We start from the raw sequence: 20277 nt of genomic DNA, 5'->3' as shown, positions 1-20277 counted from the left end.
TGGGCGGACGACGAGGCGTAGCCCGCTAGTTTGAAAGGAGGAGAGGTCGTCGCGGTGCTAAGTGGACATCAGCGCGCCGTGTTGTTGTTGTCGTCGTCGTCAGCCAGCCGCCCTCCTCCGACATCTCGTCCCTCCAGCTTGTTGCACTTTACAGTCTTCATAGGGGGGAAGCATCAGAGACGAGCGTGGCGGTGCATGAGGGGGAAGGAAGACGTGTGCGAGCAGAAAAAGAAGAAGCGTGTTGCTCCGGTGCCCCCTCACGTTATGGGATTTCTTTGCATGTGCGCCGTGTAGTAGCTGTCAGCCGTGCGCATGCGCAGTGGCGGCTGGTGGCAATAAAAACAAGACGTAAGCACAACCCCCGGGCCTCCATCCTTTATTTTTACATTTCCATTATTAATATTAGAGAAGCAGACATTAATGACGTCTAACTATGATGTAGCCAGTAAATATAAAGATTACCTGAAGAAATGGCTGCCCTTGCCCGTCAACGTTACTGAGCAAATACTTTTAATTTGGGCACACATCTTTGGTGATTCACGAAAACGACGTTCCACGTGACGGCTCCATCTTTGTGCAGAAGGTAAGCAAAATGACGAAGAAAAACGTCATTCTTATAACAAACCAGTAAATGTGTGAACGCAAAACTATACACTATTTATTTTTCTTACTCAAACGCTGCGAGGACGTTTTGTTCCCCTCAAACCAGTTTAGCACCACAGCTTGTCTCATGCCGGCCACCGTAGTTATAGACTGTTGAAAAAAGTTGCTAGGCAACGAAAAGTCGCGCACCAAGATTCTGTAAACATTCCAGTCCCGTCGTCACGCAGGTTAGATCGATACTTTTTATCGGCATATTTATATCGATTACTTTATTATGAACTGATGCTTGTGTGTACGATACTAGCATACGTCTTTATTAATGTAATCAATAAACAAACAAACCTGAAAGGGTTAGCTTAGCCTCGTATAGCCAGGAAACAGTCAATCATATTTGTACACAATTAAATGAATATAAAAGCACACAATGCATTTACAGACAAGTATTAAATCATATTGTGTTTTTGTACTCTCAGGTGAGGTTTGAAGGCCACATCAACGCCAAAGATGCCTGCTAGCTACCTTCTGGCAAAGGAGGAGAAATACAGGTAGGAGTAAAATGTTGGTTTATAGGAGAACTTGTTTTGTGTTTTGTGAGCAATTAATTAGAAAAGTGACATTTCATTAAGACAATACATATGACAAAGACTAAGTAGTGTATCCAATAAGTACTAAGTACAGTGAATGTTTTGTTTGATCATTTCCTTAAGGCTGCTAAATGCAAAGCTGGAGGCTAAAACAGCAACTCTGGCAATGCGAGAAGATCAACTCAAGGTACCGATTTAAAGAAATGGTCCTAATTTACTGTGAACCCAGAAAGTATTCATTCACAGCGCTTCTCTTTTTTCACATTTTGTTATTCCTTATTCCAAAATGGAAGAAATTAATGTTTGCCCTTAAAATTCTACACACAATACTCCATAATGACAATGTGAAAAGTTTTGTTTTCTAATTTAGCAAATTTACGAAGAAAAAAAAAAAAATCATGTACATAAATATTCACATTCTTTGCTCAATACTTTTATTGATGCACCTTCGGCAGCAATTACAGCCTCAAGTCTTTTTGAATATGATGCCACCAGCTTGGCACACCTATCTTTGGGCAGTTTCACCCTTTCCTCTTTGCAGCACCTCTCAAGCTCCATCCGGTTGGATGGGAAGCGTTGGTTTTCATTCAGGATGTCTCTGTACATTGCTGCATTCATCTTAGTCTTGTCAGAGAGGTGACCAAGAATTCGATGGTCACTCTGTCAGAACTACAGCATTCTTCTGTGGAGGGAGGAGAACCTTCCAGAAGGACAACCATCTCTGCAGCAGTCCACCAATCAGGCCTGTATGGTAGAGTGGCCAGACAGAAGCCGTTTCTTAGTAAAAAAAGTTTGCCAAAAGGCACCAGAAAAACTCTCAGACCATAAGAACCAAAATTATTTGGTCTGTCTGATGAGACAAAGATTGAAGTCTTTGGTGTGAATGTCAGGCATCATGTTTGGAGGAAACCATGAGGCAACACTCATCACCAGGCCAATATCGTCCCGACAGTGAAGCATGGTGGTGGCAGCATCATGCTGTGGGGATGTTTTTCAGCAACAGGAACTGAGAGACTAGTCAGGATAGAGGGAAACATGAGTGCAGCATTATACAGAGACATTCTGGATGAAAACTAACGCTTCCCATCCAACCAGGTGGCGCTTGAGAGGTGCTGCAAAGAGGAATGGGCAAAGCTGCCCAAAGATAGGTGTGGCAAGCTTGTGGCATCATATTCAAAAAGACTTAAGGCTGTAATTGCTGCCAAAGGTTCATCAACAAAGTATTGAGCAAAGGCTGTGAATACTTATGTACATGTCATTTTTCATATTTGTATTTTTTATTTAAAAAATCAAACTTTTCACATTGCCATAATGGTGTATTGTGTGTTGAATTTTGAGGACAAAAAAGAATGCATTCCATTTTGGAAAAGGGCTGTAACATAATAAAATGTGGAAAAAGTGAAGCGCATTGAATACGGTGAAAAGGATGCTGGTTATGTTGTATTGAAGCTTTTACCTTATGTTTCCACGCCAGAAAGAACGTGAAGAATTTTTATCAAAAACCTCAGTCACGCCCCCACTTAAGGATTCGGAGGATGGACCAGCTGCAAGGTAATCATCTCAAATGATTGCTGATAAACACTGTCCTTGCATATTTATATCTTCCATTACATCCAGCAAAACCAAGGATCGACTGACACCTGTGCAGAGGCCTCGTGAGAAGGTAGAACCACAAGAGAACATCATTTAGCTCTTTATTTTTGTTATTGGTGTACATGTTTGTTCTTAGGCGGAGGCCAAAAAAGGGGTGAGGCCAGCATCACAAGGAAGAACAGCGTGAGTTGTTTAAGACTGACGACCTATTGTCGGGCTTTCTCCATGTCACATTTCCACTTTGTTTTCCGCAGAGTTTTTGGAGACGGTTCAGGAGCTACAGCAGATCCTGTGGAGTCCTTCCTGGCAAAGACCATACAAAACATGGAAGACAAAATGAATCGTGACAATGATGTCTTCAATGATGGCGACAACGAAGGCAAGGGTAAGTGGCGTCATTACATAGTTAAATAAGTCTCTTTCATATTTAAAAACTATTTTATTATATCTTCGCAAAGCACAATGCTGGAGATGTGAAACCGAGTAGCCAGTGTACAATTCAGTCAATTTACTACCCACTGAGAAGAAGTCAACGCACAGCCATTATTGGGTCAATAGCTGATAACACAAGCGATTACTCCTGACTGTGAACACGGCCAAATTGTGTCCAATCGTGGTCCAGAGACCACAGCCTTGGCCACTTAAGTCATCATCCTCACCTTCAGCTTCCTCAGCAAGACACTTGGAGGCGTGCTTGGGCGAGGCTGTCCTTGACTCAGCATTTTCATAGTTGACTCTATGGCAGGGTTCGGGAACCTTTTTGGCTGAGAGGGCCATGAAAGCCAAATATTTAAAAATGTATTTCCGTGAGAGCCATATAATATTCTTTAACTCTGAATACAACTAAATGCGTGCATTTTTAAGTAGGACCAACATTTTTAGAGTATAATAAGTTTATTTTTCTTTTTAATAACATTGTTATTCTGAAGGTAACCAATAATAAATAAAATACTTCTTACCATTGATGCTGCATGGTTTTTCTGATGGCTTTGTAGTCTGGTTGATACATGGTTATTTTTAACACTGTGATGACCAGCGGAATTATTCATTACTTATCCTGTTAAGCAATGTCAGCTAGGATTTATCTGAGAGCCAGTTGTAGTCATTAAAAGAGCCACATCTGGCTCTAGAGCCATAGGTTCCCTACCCCTGCTCTATGGCGTTTTATTTATTGATTTATTTTCAAACGAAAGAAGTGATCGTATAGTAGTACCTCAACTTGCAAGTTTAATTGGTTCTTGCGGCGTAATCGGGGCTTGGTCCCTAGTAAATCAGCACAATTTTAACATGTAACATGCCTTTAAAAAAATAAAAAGATTTTAGATAAGAAATATTGTAAACAAACTATGCAATATAATGTACTACTAAGAACTACAGTAGTTGTTTAAAGTAATGTAATAATAATGTACAACATTTACCTTGGAGAATGGACTTTCACATATCTCCTTCCAGCTACGTCTCCATCAAATACAAATGATAAATTATACATTTAATGGAGAGATGTCCCCCATTTACATATTATTTCAACATCCTTGGCTGGTGTTAGACTCATTCTGCTTCAGTATGGTGCAGACTAGCAGTTATACGCACAAAACGTTGTTGAGGATTTCTTCTTTAATTCAATGAATATCATCCACTTCCTCTTCTCGGCACTTCACATTCACTTTCTTCCTTCTCAACCAAAGTTATGTTGACATCTAGCTTTAAGCTAATGCTAGCGAGTGAGACCGATTGTTTTAGTTGGACCTTACAGGGGTCACTGTGACATTTGCTACACCAACTAATGGTGGGGATGCCTGTAACTCAAATTTTTGTTTACAACATTAAAGCCTAACAATAAGCCGAGATACTTCTATTATCTAAAACAGTGGTCCCCAACCACCGGGCCGTGGCCCGATTGGTACCGGGCCGCACAAGGGAAAAAAATAATAATAATAAAAAAAAAAAAAAAAAAAAAAAATATATATATATATATATATATATATATATATATATATTTATTTTTATTTTTTATATATATATATATATATATATATATATATATATATATATATATATATATATATATATATATATATATATGTATATATATATATATATATATATATATATGTATATATATATATATTTATTTTTTTTCCCTTGTGCGGCCCGGTGGTTGGGGACCACTGTTTTAGATAATAGAAGTATCTCGGCTTATTGTTAGGCTTTAATGTTGTAAACAAAAATTTGAGTTACAGGCATCCCCACCATTAGTTGTGTAGCAAATGTCACAGTGACCCCTGTAAGGTCCAACTAAAACAATCGGTCTCACTCGCTAGCATTAGCTTAAAGCTAGATGTCAACATAACTTTGGTTGAGAAGGGAAAAAAAATAAAAATAAACATATATATATATATATATATATATATATATATTATTTTTATTTTTTTAATTAAATCAACCTAAAAACGCAATATATACACTATATATCAATGTATATCAATACAGTCTGCAGGGATACAGTCCGTAAGCGCACATGATTGTATTTCTTTATTTAAAAAAAATAAAAAAAATAATCATCCCCCCAAATTCTCAAGCGTTGACCGGTCTGCAGCTACAAAAAGGTTGGGGACCACTTATCTAAAACACTCTTAAGGTGGGACGCTGTTAAGTTGAGGTACCACACTACTGTATACTGACTGGTCACTAGGTGTCAGTAACGTCACACAAATGTAGATCTGGCCCTATACAGTGCCAAAGGTAATAACATAGTTTTTCATTAAAGTGAACAAAACAGAGATCTCATTTGTGACTTTTTTCACCTCAAAAAAGGCTAAAACACTCTGATAAAAAAAATACACATGGTTGAGATTGGATAGTTTAGTGAGGTCCACGGCTCTGGCACAGCGCCCAGAAGACATTAAACTTGACTAAATAGAGGAAGTAAAAGTCGTAACAAAGTTTATGTATGTGAACCTGTGGGAGGATCATTACCTTTGCCAGAAAAGAGCTACACCAAGGCAAGGTGGCGTGTGCCGACGAGCCCCGCATCCTTCATGTTGAAACAACCTCCCAGCATTATTCATCAAATATTCTTGAGAGCAGCAGAGCATTTTAGAGAGTAGGAAATGTCGGAGGCCAAAACGCAGCCAGCATTTTTTAAACACGTCACGCCAGGAAGCATCGACCGCTCTAAGGAAGGCTGAAGTGACAGCCAAAACTTTAAGCAGGTAAGAGTTATCTCTTACTCTTGGTAACAAATGTTGTCAGTCATGTTTTACTAATATTCGAAGAAGTCACGATGAACGCAATCGATACATTTTCCAAACACACGGGCTTTACACGGGCTGTCAGAAGGTACTCAACCCTAACGGAGGAAGAAGAGGGGTTCAATCTCCGACTATTCCACTGCGAGGTTGATAATCAAATTATGTTGGAAAGCTGTTTTCCAAAGTAGGCCATCATGCCCACGACTTCAAACTTTCCCTCCATGAACCGCGGCTCCGCAGTGCCGTAAGCAGTCGTACAGCCCGAGGCCCCGACATTACCACCATTATGCTTTACTCTAGGCAATACACAATCTTCTTGCTACTCACTCGTGCTGGCAGCTATACTTGGACAATAATGGCCGTGTTGACTCTTTACAAACTGTACACTGACTTCAACAGTGCTAGCATGACCTCATCTTAAATCCCATGTGATATCAAACCACTCATTTAGGTTTGTAGATAAGGTGACAAGATATGTGTTCGCTCATCCAATTTCCTATCATCTATCACAGTGGTTCTCAAACTGTTTTCACCAAGTTCCACCTCAGAAAACACTTGGCTCTCCAAGTACCACTTAAATGACCAACATTGAAATACAGTACAAGGCCCAGGTATTCAATAGGCAAGGCAGGGGTTTTATTTAAAAAGTACATTTAATGTTTGGCCCCTGTAACATTACATAGTTTGAACAGTGTTTGAAAATAGGAAAATAAAACGCTATACTTTAAAAGCGATTCTTTGGCGTACCACTAGATATAGCCCGCATACAAGTACCAGTTTGAGAATCACTGATATATCATTCAAAATTGGCATGATTGTTGGTTTAACATAGACCAAATGTGAAGAAGAATTGGATGTTGCTGATAATACTGATGGCACGTTACCAATACTGGGTATTATGACTCAGGTGTAACACACAATTGAACTATAACAGGGGTCGGGAACCTTTTTGGCTGAGAGAGCCATGAAAGCCAAATATTTTAAAAAGTATTTCCGTGAGAGCCGTATAATATTTTTTAACAATGAATAGAACTAAATGCGTGCATTTTTAAGTAAGACCAACATTTTTAGAGTATAATAAGTCTCTTATCTTACCATTAATGCGACTTCTAGTGCTGCATGGTTTTGCTGATGGCTTTGTAGTCTGGTTCATACGTGGTTATTTTATACACTGTGATTACCAGCGGAATTATTAATTACTTATCGTATTAAGTAATGTCAGCTAAGATTTATCTGAGAGCCAGATGCAGTCATCAAAAGAGCCACATCTGGCTCTAGAGCCACAGGTTCGCTACCCCTGAATTATAATCTCCAGAAGTCCTAACTGTAACAACTCTACCGTTCGTAGGTACAGATACATACTGTATATCTTTTTCTTAATAAAAAGGGCCTTTATGTAGTTGGGCCAGAACATGTTCCCATTTAAAAAGCAAAGTGGAGCCGTGTGAATATATGCTTTTCCACTTTTATCAATGTTAGCTCTAAAGTGTATTTCTAATTGCCTTCATGGTTGTGTTTCGTTAAGGTGTTTCATCTGCACAAATACATGCTCTGATGGCCAACATAAAAATTATGCAAGGGGAAATGGATCAGCTTATGACTGAAAGACAAAATAAGGTGCAGAAAAACTACAGCTATATTTCACATTAAATACTATTGCTACTTTTAGCCACTATAAGGAGATTGAGATCTTTATTTTTAATAAGGCTTCCTGCTGGTGTTTTGTTTAACTTCAGGAAGATGAAAATGTCAAGCTGAATACAAAAGTCAGGCAGCTGGAGGAGGATCGAGTCAAGCTGCAGAGGAGCGTCAACATCCAGCAGACAAAGATTGACAAGCTGAAAGCGTCAGAGAACGAGGCCGTCATCAAATGTGACAGCCTTCAGCTGCAAGTGTCTGCTTTGCAAAAGGTTTCTATCAATGTCAATGAGTACAATGGTAGCCAAACTTGAAAACTTAACCTGTTTGTCTGAAGGAAATTGAGAAGTTGAATAAATCCACCAAACAAGGTGCAACTGTCCACAACACTGTGGAGCTTCGTCTCAGCAGAGCACTGGAGGAGGTGGAGCGCTTAAAGGCAGAGCTCAACAAAACTAAACAGATGAACAAGGCAAGCAAGATATTCTCTTCAACACGTCAATAAAGGACCAGCAAACCGATGCTTGTTGCGATGAAAAACTAACTGACATGTTTTACAACTTTTTATTTTTCATAAATCAAGGACAAGACAAACGAGGAGCATCAGAATCGTGAAAATTTACTAGCAGAAAACAAACTGCTAAAAAGGCAGAAAACAGAGCTCATCATCGGGTTGAAGAAACAATTCAAACTGATTGATGTTCTCAAAAGACAAAAGGTGAGTTTCTCTACTCTGGCAAAAAAAGCTTAAAAGTTGAGTATGGTATATTGGTGTGCAGATGCATCTGGAAGCTGCCAAGCTGCTGTCCTTCACAGAGGAGGAGTTCATGAAAGCCTTGGATTGGGGCAAGACCTAAATACTTGTGGACTGTTTCCATATTGGTGTAATACGCTGGCCTCATAATAAAGGAACGTGTGACACTGCAATAGTCTCTGTTTTAGTTGGCAGCATCTCCAAGCCGCCATCTTTTTCAGCCTTCTAGACTGCCCAACACATTCTACATACATGACATTTAAGTCTTGGTGCACTGCAAATTATTTGCCACTTGCCAAGATTTAAAAGATTTAGAGCTTATTTACTTATTTCTTTTGTCTATTTTAGTAAAAACAGAATGAAAAAAAATTGATATTAATAACTATAATAATAACTATTCAAATAAGATATTTTGGTCCCCACATAGAAAATGTTGTTTTAAATATTCTGCAACATTTCGAGGATACTGGAATTAAGAATTGCTTGTTGAATAATGCTTGTCCATCCATCCATCCATTTTCTACTGCTTACTCCCTTCGGGGTGGCGGGGGGCGCTGGAGCCTATCTCAGCTACAATCGGGCGGAGGGCGGGGTACACCCTGGACAAGTCGCCACCTCAGAATAATGCTTGTTTTAAAGCTAAAATACTTATTTCTATCTGAAAAGTATTGCTAATTGCTATACAAATATTAATTTAGAATGTCTTATCAAGTAAAATTATCTGTCCATGCAGCTAGTTAATTTCACAAGGTTTTAGTATTTTTTCCCTAAAATTTAGTCTTTTTAATCTTGTATTTTGACAGCTCTTTTTTGCAGTATGTCCTGATCAATAAATCTCATCATTACAAAATGTTGTTTTGACTGGCACTAGATTCTTTTTAACAATATTTTTATTACTGTGGCTGTATAGATTGCAATTGCACGACAATTCTAGCTTTCCTGTAGGATGGCATCAGGTAATACATGTGTACCCTGAGTTGGTCATGAAAGGATTGCCATCATTCAGCCATAAGAAGTTTGTAACGTCTGAAACTTAAAATAAAAGCTTCAAAAATCAATCATTTTCTGAGTTATCTGCCTGACGTATCTTGAAGTTATTTCTGAATTCTTCATCGAAGTGCTTCAGGTCGTCTTCACGAAGCAAACCCTGGAAGTAGACACATTGATGGTTGTTACTTGTTTCTAATATCTGCTTTAAATAATACAGGTATTATTAGGGATGTAACAATATCAACATCTCATGGTACGATATTATCAAAGTATTAACGCCACGGTACGATACTATGACTTAAAAATGCCATTGTGTGTAAAATGAAGTGGCAGAGATGTTTAGAATAAACACACCTACTGTAATGGAACACAAACATTAAAATGTTCTAATTATATTTATTACTACTAACATGTACTTTAAGTGCCAATGTATTTGTATTTGACTTTTTTAAATAAATTGATATTAATGTTTGGCACAGCCGAACCGGAGCAGGAGGGGATAGAAAGAGAAAAAAGGAAGACAGAGGGGGAAATTGCAGGGAGAAAAGGGGATAAGACAGAGAGACAACAACAAAAACAACCACAACAACAGAACAGCATCAACAAATATGATATGTACAAATATGTTACGAAAGGTGATAGCAAAGAAGCAGTTAGTGAATTAAATGTTAATAACACAGAAATGATAGTGAACATTATTGCACTACAAGTGGAGCAATACACATAACAATAGCAATAGCACGATTGAAAATGAATAATAACAATAATTACCTCTAATGTCATCAATACAATTGTTTCAAGTGCAACAACACATATATGTAATTATATCTTGAATTACAAAAGAAAGCAGATAAATGGAGGGGAAGAAAGAGAAGCGAACTGTATTAACCTTGTAGATTGTTATAGTACCATTAGATTAAGCTTTGTCAGTGTGCCGTGTTTTAGCCAGTTTCCCCTTGGGGAACATTGTTAATATATGTCTGATGAAACGTGATTATATGCATGAGTGTTTGTATGCATATGTGCTTGTATATGTACAGTATGTGTATGTTTGCACAGTGATTGTGCGTGTGGATGTATGTACCGTGAGTGTGAATGTATGTACTGTATTTGTGTATGTATGCGGGAGCGTAGGTACCTATGTATGTGGGTAAGTATCAATGTGTGCACGTATGTATGTATGAATGAATGTACATATGTATAATTGTGTGTATGTGTATTTTTGTATGTACAATCTATTTGTCTCCCAGTGTGCGCGGGATCCAAAGTACAGCCCCAGCACCCAGAGAGCAAGGGAACACCGGCCTCACGCAGCCAGGCCCGCCAGCGACAGGACCCCCAGAGTCGGGCCCAATGTGCCGCCTGGTAGGGCCAGCAGCAGGTCATAGACAGACGCGCCCAGCAGAGGACAAGGCACGGGATAAGCAGGGGACAGCCAGCCCCCAAGTCAGCGAGAGACCACACCCTACGCGGGCAGAAAGACGTCCCGGGACGCCTTGCCCCGAGGGGCCCTGAGACCCCCGCAGCCGGACGGGAAGACCGCCACCGCCCAAACAGAAACACGGCCCCCACGAGAACCCCTCCAGCGTCACAGCATTATTGTGAAGATGTTGAAACCGTAAAACCGCGATGTCCACAATACCGTTACATCCCTAGTTGTAATACAAGACTCATACCTTCGGGAAGTGTCCAAGAAGTTTTGTAGCGTGACGTTTGAGAAGTCGTTGCCTCTCATCTTCTATGACCTGTCTGCAGAACGCCTGCCTCTCCTCTTCCATCGCGGCCTCTTTGGCCTTCAGTTCCTACAATTTACAGATAGACATTTTAAAAAATGTCACATATTTCATTACAGTAGTTGGCAATGTTGTAGACGTGTGCTGCATCATGCTAAGAGCTTGAATATTTATCAATATTAGAAACAGCTCCCAGTTTGATATATTGTAGTTACTACAACTACAATAATAAACATATTGGTAAGTGAACTAATTGTCAGACAATAAAAGCTCATTTGCGACATCATGTGAAGACAAAATACCCCTCCTACCTTATCGGCCTCCAGCTGTTGCCGTCTGTCCTCTATCAGTTTCTCCACCTCACGCCTGTGCTCCAGTTGCCTCATGCGTCGTTTTTTGGCGTTCATCTGTTCTATGCGGTCGTCCTCCGCAAACTTATCCATCATCGTTTTGCGGAACTCCTCCTCTTCCTCTTTTTCTGCCAGTCGACGCATCTCCTTCATAGCCATTTGTTCCTGGCAGGTCCTCTGCATCATCAGCTTCTGTCTGATATTTTTCTCCATCTCTTCCTGTAATAGCAAAAAATATATTGTCAGGTCAAGCCATGGTCGCAGAGTATCATCATACACATGAATACGTTCCTTGAAAGGAGTTCTTCTTACAGGTGAGAAGTACAATTTACATCCAAATGACTTTGACAAGTAAAGTGTGACATGCATTTATTTGTTTGCTAACATGGTCTCAGGTGAATGAAGCCCCAAAATGACAGTTGTTGTCTCTTAATGTTAGTATGCAGACACAACACAGTAGGTGTCTTGGCTTGTCCCCCAATATAATAGACCCTGCTATTAACTTGCTGTTCCTCAGTGTTCCTTGTTAAGGATGTCCGAAAGAAATAAACCATATCAAGTATTTCATTTAGCATCATGATTTAAATCCATTATCTTAGAGTACTGTATATAATCTGATATGATGATCCCTTTTAATGTAGAATGTACCTGTCACAAAATGTTATGACTACAGTAAATTAAAACTTTGTTAAACAGTTTTTGGATGTCTAAGTAATTAGACTGTAAAAGGATGCATAAAGACAGAGATTCATCACAGTGATTATTCTTACAATTTCTTGCCTCCTGTACGTCTCTTCTTGTTCCTCTAAACAAAGCTCCTCGCGGACTCTCTCCATCTCTTCACGCTGTTTGTTCTCCTCTTTAATTTGCTCTGCAAGCTGGAGGAAAGTACACAAGAATTTGTTGTGTGAATTCCACAGCAGAGAGAGTGAGACATGTGGACATGAATGCCAACCGTGTCTCTCAGATGTTGTAATGCTTCTTCTCGCTCTCTGATCTTGGCCATCCTGTCCTCTGCCGACTTCTGCTGATTGCTGGCAAACTCCTTGATGCGTCTGTTCTCCTCCTCCATCCTTTCTTTCTCCAAGCGCCGCCACTCAGCTTGCTGCCTCTGGAACTCCTCGATGTGCTGCTGGGTGGCTCGCACCCTCTCCAGTTTCATCTGTTGCTGCCTGCAACAGATGACACATACTTTGCACACACTCATGTTTTCATGTGTCTTATCTGTCTCCTGTTGGAACTACGATAGATTACTGAACGGGAGGCAATAGATAAGGTATTGTAATGTCTTTATATTAACCCATCTATTTAACCAAATATAGCACCGGCATTCCAATTTTTTAGCCTGAAGCTTGTTCTTTATTTTCCTCAGCATATTGTGAAATGAAATGAGTCCGTCAGTATTGATGTGATATATTATTAGATATTACACTCAGGGGCGCCGCTAGGGATTTTGGGCCCCATGAAAATAATCTTTACAGGGCCCCCAACACAGTGTCATTATTTTTTCTGTATTATAATTTCATCATCATTAGGGGCCTCTCTGGGCCCCCCTCCATCATGGGCCGCTAGAATCCGTCTCCTTTACCCCCCCTTTTCGGCGCCCCTGATTACACTATTTAGCTTTGTGTTATAAAACACAAAGCTAAGACATTAGTTTGTTGAGATAGCTTAGTATATATTGACCTACCGTGGATGACTTTTAATATATTTAATAATGTACAAAATGTACCAAATTGGCCCTTGCATCCTTCAAGTTTTCTTATAGTATAATTGTACAATTGACTACTTTCACTAAAATGTGATGTTTTTTGGGCTGCAAAGGTTTGCATATTGGCTCACATTTATAAATAACATTTCCACCCAGGACGACTTTTGAAATGCATTACATAAAACACAGATATCATTTATCTCATTATGTAAATCATAACTTATTAACAATTCATGAGAACTTTGTTTATTTTGTTCATTTATCTAACGCAGTCTTTCTTGAATTCAGTAATGTTTTTTTTTTTTTACCTTTATTAAAGTGCTGACCTTGGCTAAATGAATCGACCCAGTGTTCAGTTATTTTGCAGCCATATAAAAAAAAGCCAGAGACTGAGTCACTAATATGGGGGATTCTTTGTTTGGGTACTCAATCCCATGCAATGATATGTGGGGCAAACGGACTAGTTTGTTCCGCCAGTGTTTGGCTGTACGATAACGGTATACGAAAACTGGAGCAAACTTTGTTAAAAAATATTTCTTGAAAACCAAATCATACGTAAAGTGTGAGGCATACAAAAACCAAGATACCGCTGAGTTTCAGCATACATGCTGCTCCTTCTAATTAAACCTGCACAGGTTAGATTTTAATCAAAAATGTTTTATTTGTATCTATTTTACATATATATTATGATATATCATTGTATTTCAGTAAGGGATGTGCCGATCGATCAGTATCGGATGATTTTCTCGAAAAGGTATGTGATCGCCATTGCAAATTAATGCCTTTTAATGTCGATCACAAATGCTGATCCCCAATATTGTATTTAATTTTACTCCCCTGGCTGACAAATATTAGTAATGTCTCTCCATACACAGTGGGGAAGTGCTTCCCCTGTGATAATAAACAATCACCTGCATTATGGAAAATAAACTGCATTTCTTAAAATGGTATGTACCATTATCATGTAACACTATCACTGGAGGACGAGGCTAAACATGTTCCACACCAAGAGCAAGCCAGGAGCAGGAATTCTAATAGCTAAGCTTGCTTGAAAAAAGACAAAAAAATAAGTGCTCGTTAAGTTTAAGAAGTGTCGATGGAACTACGTTACAACCGGAAGTAAGCCGATATTAACAGGAAATTAACAATGACATAATTAGATGTAGAGAGAAGATAATATAACAACACCTGTTGATGTGTCAGCATTGTCAGTCAGTACACAACACGAAAGAGGAATAAATAAATACATTGGTGGTGTCAATACTGAAGGTATTATCAGTATATGATTGATAATAATAATAATAATAATAATAATAACTGAGATTTATATAGCGCTTTTCTAAGTACCCAAAGTTGCTTTACATGTAGAACCCATCAATAGTGATGAGATCAATGTTTTTATTTTCCCATAATATTTTTTTTGTTAATGTTTACAAATTCTTAGAATAAATCTCTAGACACAGGAGGGATTTTAGGCCAAAAAGTCTCTCAATGAGTATTAGATAGTAGTTTTTTATTTTGTTTAGTTATTGTGTACTATTTACCTTGTTTTGATCAAGGAACTAGTTTCAATATAGTGCTGATATTGTTTAACTGCCAATAGCACTCACAATAAATAAATTGAAAGATTTCATACATGCCATCGGAATCGGCCGATTTTACTCATGGATAATCGGAATCGGCAGCATTAATCCATGATCGGAACATCCCTAATTTCAGTATAATTTTTCTCCATGATCGGTTGTTGGTACACCATTTTCACACCTATTTCTGTAATCAAGTATGGTTCTCTGCCTGACTAAGTGGAATAATTAAGACTGCTCTAATGAAAATTATTATGAGTGCAAAATAACTCACATTTGATCCTCTTGGTAAATCTTGCGGACTATCTCATCCACCATGAGCTTCTCCTTTAAGAAGTCCTCATACGCCACTTGTCTCTTACGCTCTCGCTCCACGAGCTGTAGGCTCAGCTCTCGCTGATATTCAAGCTGCTCCTCCAGTTTTTTCTGCTCCATATTCTGCTCTTCGATGGCTGCCTGCTCACGGTCGCTCTGCATTTTGCTGTCAAGTTCCGCATTTTGGCGCTGAAGTTCAAGGAGACGAGACATGGACAAAAGTGACTCAATGCAATTCAAGAGGCCACGTGAGAAATGTAAAAGTCACCATTGTCTCAGTCTTTATAGCTTCCTGCTCTGCCATCTGTGCAGCTCGCTCCTTGTTCACGTAAGCCAGTTTCAACTTGGACTCTAATTCTCGTAGCTCAATGCTGAAAGTTGTTTGAAGAGATTATTTAAAAGTGTATAATGAAGACTGCAAATTGCATGAAGAGAGCAAACCTGTTATCTCTAATGTACTGCCTCATCTTTTGTTCTCTTTGCCTCTCTTGGTTGATACGGGCCAGCTCTTTGGCGAGTCTTTCCTCTTGTTCAAGTTGCTTTGTTCTTAATATTCTCTCAGTATGGGCCTGCAACAAAGACAAACCACAGGATGTTAGACAACACAGATAGACAGACAACATTCACACTCACATTCACACACTAGGGACCATTTAGTGTTGCCAATCAACCTATCCCCAGGTGCATGTCTTTGGAGGTGGGAGGAAGCCGGAGTACCCGGAGGGAACCCACGCAGTCACGGGGAGAACATGCAAACTCCACACAGAAAGATCCCCTCAGGACCTTCGTATTGTGAGGCATATACACTAACCCCTGTTCCACCATGCTGCCCAGGTCACCGCACGTGACTGATTCAAATGGAAATAGTGGATTGTAACCAGATAGCCATCATCATCATCACATTTAAGCTCTATATATTTAGTCGCGCTAACATGATGCAGTGAAAAGATTCAACAGAGCTAGCAACTGCCGTTGCGAAGATAACAAACACCACTGAGCTAAAATGCTGCTCTGAGCGCACTCTCACTGACATCACTTGGTAACAGGCACTACCTTTTAAAGTGACACACACACACACACAAAAACTCTACTCTCGTGAAACGTCTCTCAACTGGATATGACAGATATATAAACCGGTATACATATATATATATATATATATATATATATATATATATATATATATATATATATATATATATATATATATATATATATATATATATATATATATATATATATATATATATTTAAGTGGCACTACAATTACTTTCCCTAGTAATTAATTACATTAATTGAAGAGTAATTTTGTTAGTAATTCAATTACTTTTTTGGGAAAGTAACAAGTGACTAATTAATTACTTATCAAAAATACCGTATTTTTTGGACTATAAGGCGCACTTAAAATCCTTTCATTATCCTCAAAAATTGACAGTGCGCCTTACAACCTGTTGGGCCTAATGTATGGATTAATCCTGGTTGTGCTTACCGACCTTGAAGCAATTGTATGTGGTACATGGTGTAATTAAAAGGGTGACCTGTAGATGGCAGTCACACATAAAAGATACATGTGGACTGCAAGTTGACGCCTGTTCAATAAATGACTCTAGCAAGCAAGCCCAACAGAACACATTGGCTTTATTTTTCTTAAAATAAAGCCAATAAAGGCATTTTTTCCTTTCCCTTTCTTAAGAAAAGTACCAAAGTATCGAAATACATTATGGTATCGGTAAATATTGTTATCGGGACAAGCCTAATGTATACATATATGTATGTGTATAGATAGATAGATAGTACTTTATTGATTCCTTCAGGAGAGTTCCCTCAGGAAAAAATTCCAGCAGCAGTGTACAGAGTGTACAGCAGTGTGTGTGTATATATATATTACTAAATTGGCCCTAGTGTGTGAATGTGAGTGTGAACGTTGTCCGTCTATCTGTGTTGGCCCTGTGATGAGATGGCGACTTGTCCATGGTGTAAAGCGCCTTCCGCCCGAATGCAGCTGAGATAGGCTCCAGCACCCCCTGCGACCCCGAAAGGGATAAGCGGTCGAAAATGGATGGAAGGATAGGTATATATATATATATATATATATATATATATATATATATATATATATATATATATATATATATATATATATATATATATATATATATATACAAACCCCGTTTCCATATGAGTTGGGAAATTGTGTTAGATGTGAATATAAACGGAATACAATGATTTGCAAATCCTTTTCAACCCATATTCAATTGAATGCACTACAAAGACAAGATATTTGATGTTCAAACTCATAAACGTTATTTTTTTTGCAAATAATAATTAACTTAGAATTACATGGCTGCAACACGTGCCAAAGTAGTAGGGAAAGGGCATGTTCACCACTGTGTTACACTCAGTAAACGTTTGGGAACTGAGGAGACACATTTTTTAAGCTTCTCAGGTGGAATTCTTTCCCATTCTTGCTTGATGTACAGCTTAAGTTGTTCAACAGTCCGGGGGTCTCCGTTGTGGTATTTTAGGCTTCATAATGCGCCACACATTTTCAATGGGAGACAGGTCTGGACTACAGGCAGGCCAGTCTAGTACCCGCACTCTTTTACTATGAAGCCACGTTGATGTAACACGTGGCATGGCATTGTCTTGCTGAAATAAGCAGGGGCGTCCATGGTAACGTTGCTTGGATGGCAACATATGTTGCTTCAAAACCTGTTGTACCTTTCAGCACTAATGGCGCCTTCAAAGATGTTTAAGTTACCCATGTCTTGGGCACTAATACACCACCACACCATCACAGATGCTGGCTTTTCAACTTTGCGCCTATAACAATCCGGATGGTTCTTTTCCTCTTTGGTCCGGAGGTCACGAAGTCCAGTTTCCAAAAACAATTTGAAATGTGGACTCGTCAGACCACAGAACTCTTTTCCACTTTGTATCAGTCCATCTTAGAGGAGCTCAGGCCCAGCGAAGCCGACGGCGTTTCTGGGTGTTGTTGATAAACGTTTTTTTGCCTTGCATAGGAGAGTTTTAACTTTCACTTACAGATGTAGCGACCAACTGTAGTTACCGACAGTGGGTTTCTGAAGTGTTCCTGAGCCCATGTGGTGATATCCTTTACACACTGATGTCGCTAGTTGATGCAGTACAGCCTGAGGGATCGAAGGTCACGGGCTTAGCTGCTTACATGCAGTGATTTCTCCAGATTCTCTGAATCCTTTGATGATATTACGGACCGTAGATGGTGAAATCCCTAAATTCCTTGCAAAATCTGCTTGAGAAAGGTTTTTCTTAAACTGTTCAATTTGCTCATGCATTTGTTGACAAAGTGGTGACCCTCGCCCCATCCTTGTTTGTGAATGACTGAGCATTTCATAGAATCTACTTTTATACCCAATCATGGCACCCACCTAGCTGTTCCCAATTTGCCTGTTCACCTGTGGGATGTTCCAAATAAGCGTTTGATGAGCATTCCTCAACTTTATCAGTATTTATTGCCACCTTTCCCAACTTCCTTGTCATATGTTGCTGGCATCAAATTCTAAAGTTAATGATTATTTGCAAAAAAAAAAAATGTTTATCAGTTTGAACATCAAATATGTTGTCTTTGTAGCATATTCAACTGAATATGGGTTGAAAAGGATCTGCAAATCATTGTATTCCGTTTATATTTACATCTAACACAATTTCCCAACTCATATGGAAACAGGGTTTTTATATATATATATATATATATATATATATATATATATATATATATATATATATATATATATATATATATATATATATATATATATATATATATATATATATATTAAGATTAAGTGGACTGTCACCAGTGGGTGAGTCAAAACTTGTGAGGTACATTTGCCAACGCACCTGTATCATGACGCTCTCTATCTCCCTCTCTTTCTGCTCCTCCTGCACCTGTCGTAGGAACCTCTTACTGTCGACGTTCTCCTCCTCCTTCATGGCGGCCACCATCTGCCTGTCACGGTCCACTCGCGAGGCCTCCAGCTGCTTGTGTTCTTCTTGGGCGCGTCGGTGTACCACCATCTTGTACTGTTGACTCCTGCTCAGGTTATGATTCAGACACTGCGGGGAGACAATTGATTACTCATCACTTTTAAGTCCGCTACCTATTTACAAAGAGGTTTTACCGTTTTTGCAGCGTTGTCCGGCTTGTTCAAGCCTACCTTCTTACTGATAATTATTTTGCCTCGATTCATTTTTACACCTTTTTATGTACAATCAACTTTTATATCTACATACACCACGATTTTAAACTCAACTCTTTTCTGCCCTTTCTTCTCACCGCGCTACAATACCATGTCAGTAAAGAGCTTTGAAGTCCTTTAAAGCGTGTTGACGACGTTTGGCAAATGTTTTTGAGTCTCTGTTTCCATGGGAACCGCCGAAGGCGCTATGCCACCAGACCACGCGATCATCACGCAATGCATCATGGGAAGTAGCGGCACCGCGCAGCGCGCCAAATAAATAAAATATCAGGCCGACAAGGAGTGAGCCAAGTTTATCTACTGCGAGTGTAAAATGTCAAGTAGAAAAGGAAAGAAGTGCTAATGGACCTGGCAGAAGAAAAAGGCAGTCGGCACAAAACTCAACAGAATGTCAGGCTTGTCCCTGACAGTTTAGTCTAGTTTTAGTTTTTCCTCTGTCATTTCCTGTCAACGCTCTTATTTTGGTTATTTCCTCATTGTCTCCCTGAGCGCTGCTTCCCCTCAGCTGCGGCTGATTGGCACCTGGCCACACCTGGTGTCAATCATCCAGCTGCTATTTAAACCTACATTCCCCTCCAGTCAGTGCTGGATTATTGTCGCTAATACTTTTTGTCACTACTACCTGTCATAATAGTTGTTGTTGTAGCTCTGTCTACTTTTGTTCACTCTGCTCTTGTTATAGTTCCTTCGTGTCACAGTAAGTGTTTTTGTTTCTTGTCGACAGTTAGCTTTTGTGCTATTTTAGTTCATAGCCAAGTTTGTTCTCCGCCTTGTGCGCGCCTTTTGTTTGTACCCTTTTGTTTGTTTTTTTGCCATAGTGTTAATTAAATCATATTTTCTCGCTCAATGCCTGCCGTCATCTCTGCAACTTGGAGTTCGTCACCAACAAACTCTGACACAGAAAGGCTAAGTCACGTTCCATAGAAAACAT

The 20277-nt window shown here is 39.2% G+C and overlaps 2 protein-coding genes across 3 annotated transcripts; one reads left to right on the top strand and one right to left on the bottom strand.

Moving 5' to 3' along the window:
* Positions 1-138: 138 nt before the first annotated feature.
* Positions 139-8596, top strand: tex9 (testis expressed 9). 2 transcript variants are annotated; one of them, XM_061964110.1, is made up of 12 exons: positions 139-583; positions 1077-1148; positions 1311-1374; positions 2662-2738; positions 2805-2850; positions 2917-2963; positions 3035-3165; positions 7557-7648; positions 7768-7941; positions 8007-8141; positions 8253-8387; positions 8449-8596. In XM_061964110.1, the coding sequence occupies exons 2-12, from the start codon at positions 1108-1110 to the stop codon at positions 8524-8526; spliced, it is 1020 nt and encodes a 339-aa protein (XP_061820094.1). In that variant the 5' UTR covers positions 139-583; positions 1077-1107; the 3' UTR covers positions 8527-8596. The 2 variants fall into 2 exon arrangements, with proteins under 2 accessions (XP_061820094.1, XP_061820093.1); XM_061964109.1 differs by lacking the exon at positions 139-583 and adding an exon at positions 628-830.
* Positions 8221-19911, bottom strand: mns1 (meiosis-specific nuclear structural 1). The gene is made up of 10 exons (XM_061964107.1): positions 19269-19911; positions 18988-19203; positions 15547-15674; positions 15374-15476; positions 15065-15294; positions 12452-12668; positions 12267-12374; positions 11458-11715; positions 11090-11215; positions 8221-9570 (listed from the first exon to the last, which is right to left on the bottom strand). The coding sequence occupies exons 1-10, from the start codon at positions 19335-19337 to the stop codon at positions 9478-9480; spliced, it is 1548 nt and encodes a 515-aa protein (XP_061820091.1). The 5' UTR covers positions 19338-19911; the 3' UTR covers positions 8221-9477.
* Between the last annotated feature and the right edge of the window lie 366 nt (positions 19912-20277).

This window comes from Nerophis lumbriciformis, linkage group LG06, assembly GCF_033978685.3.
Source record: "Nerophis lumbriciformis linkage group LG06, RoL_Nlum_v2.1, whole genome shotgun sequence".
NCBI classification, from domain to species: domain Eukaryota; kingdom Metazoa; phylum Chordata; class Actinopteri; order Syngnathiformes; family Syngnathidae; genus Nerophis; species Nerophis lumbriciformis.
Note: the sequence above shows the minus strand (reverse complement) of the source record. Positions and strands in the feature narration are given on the sequence as shown.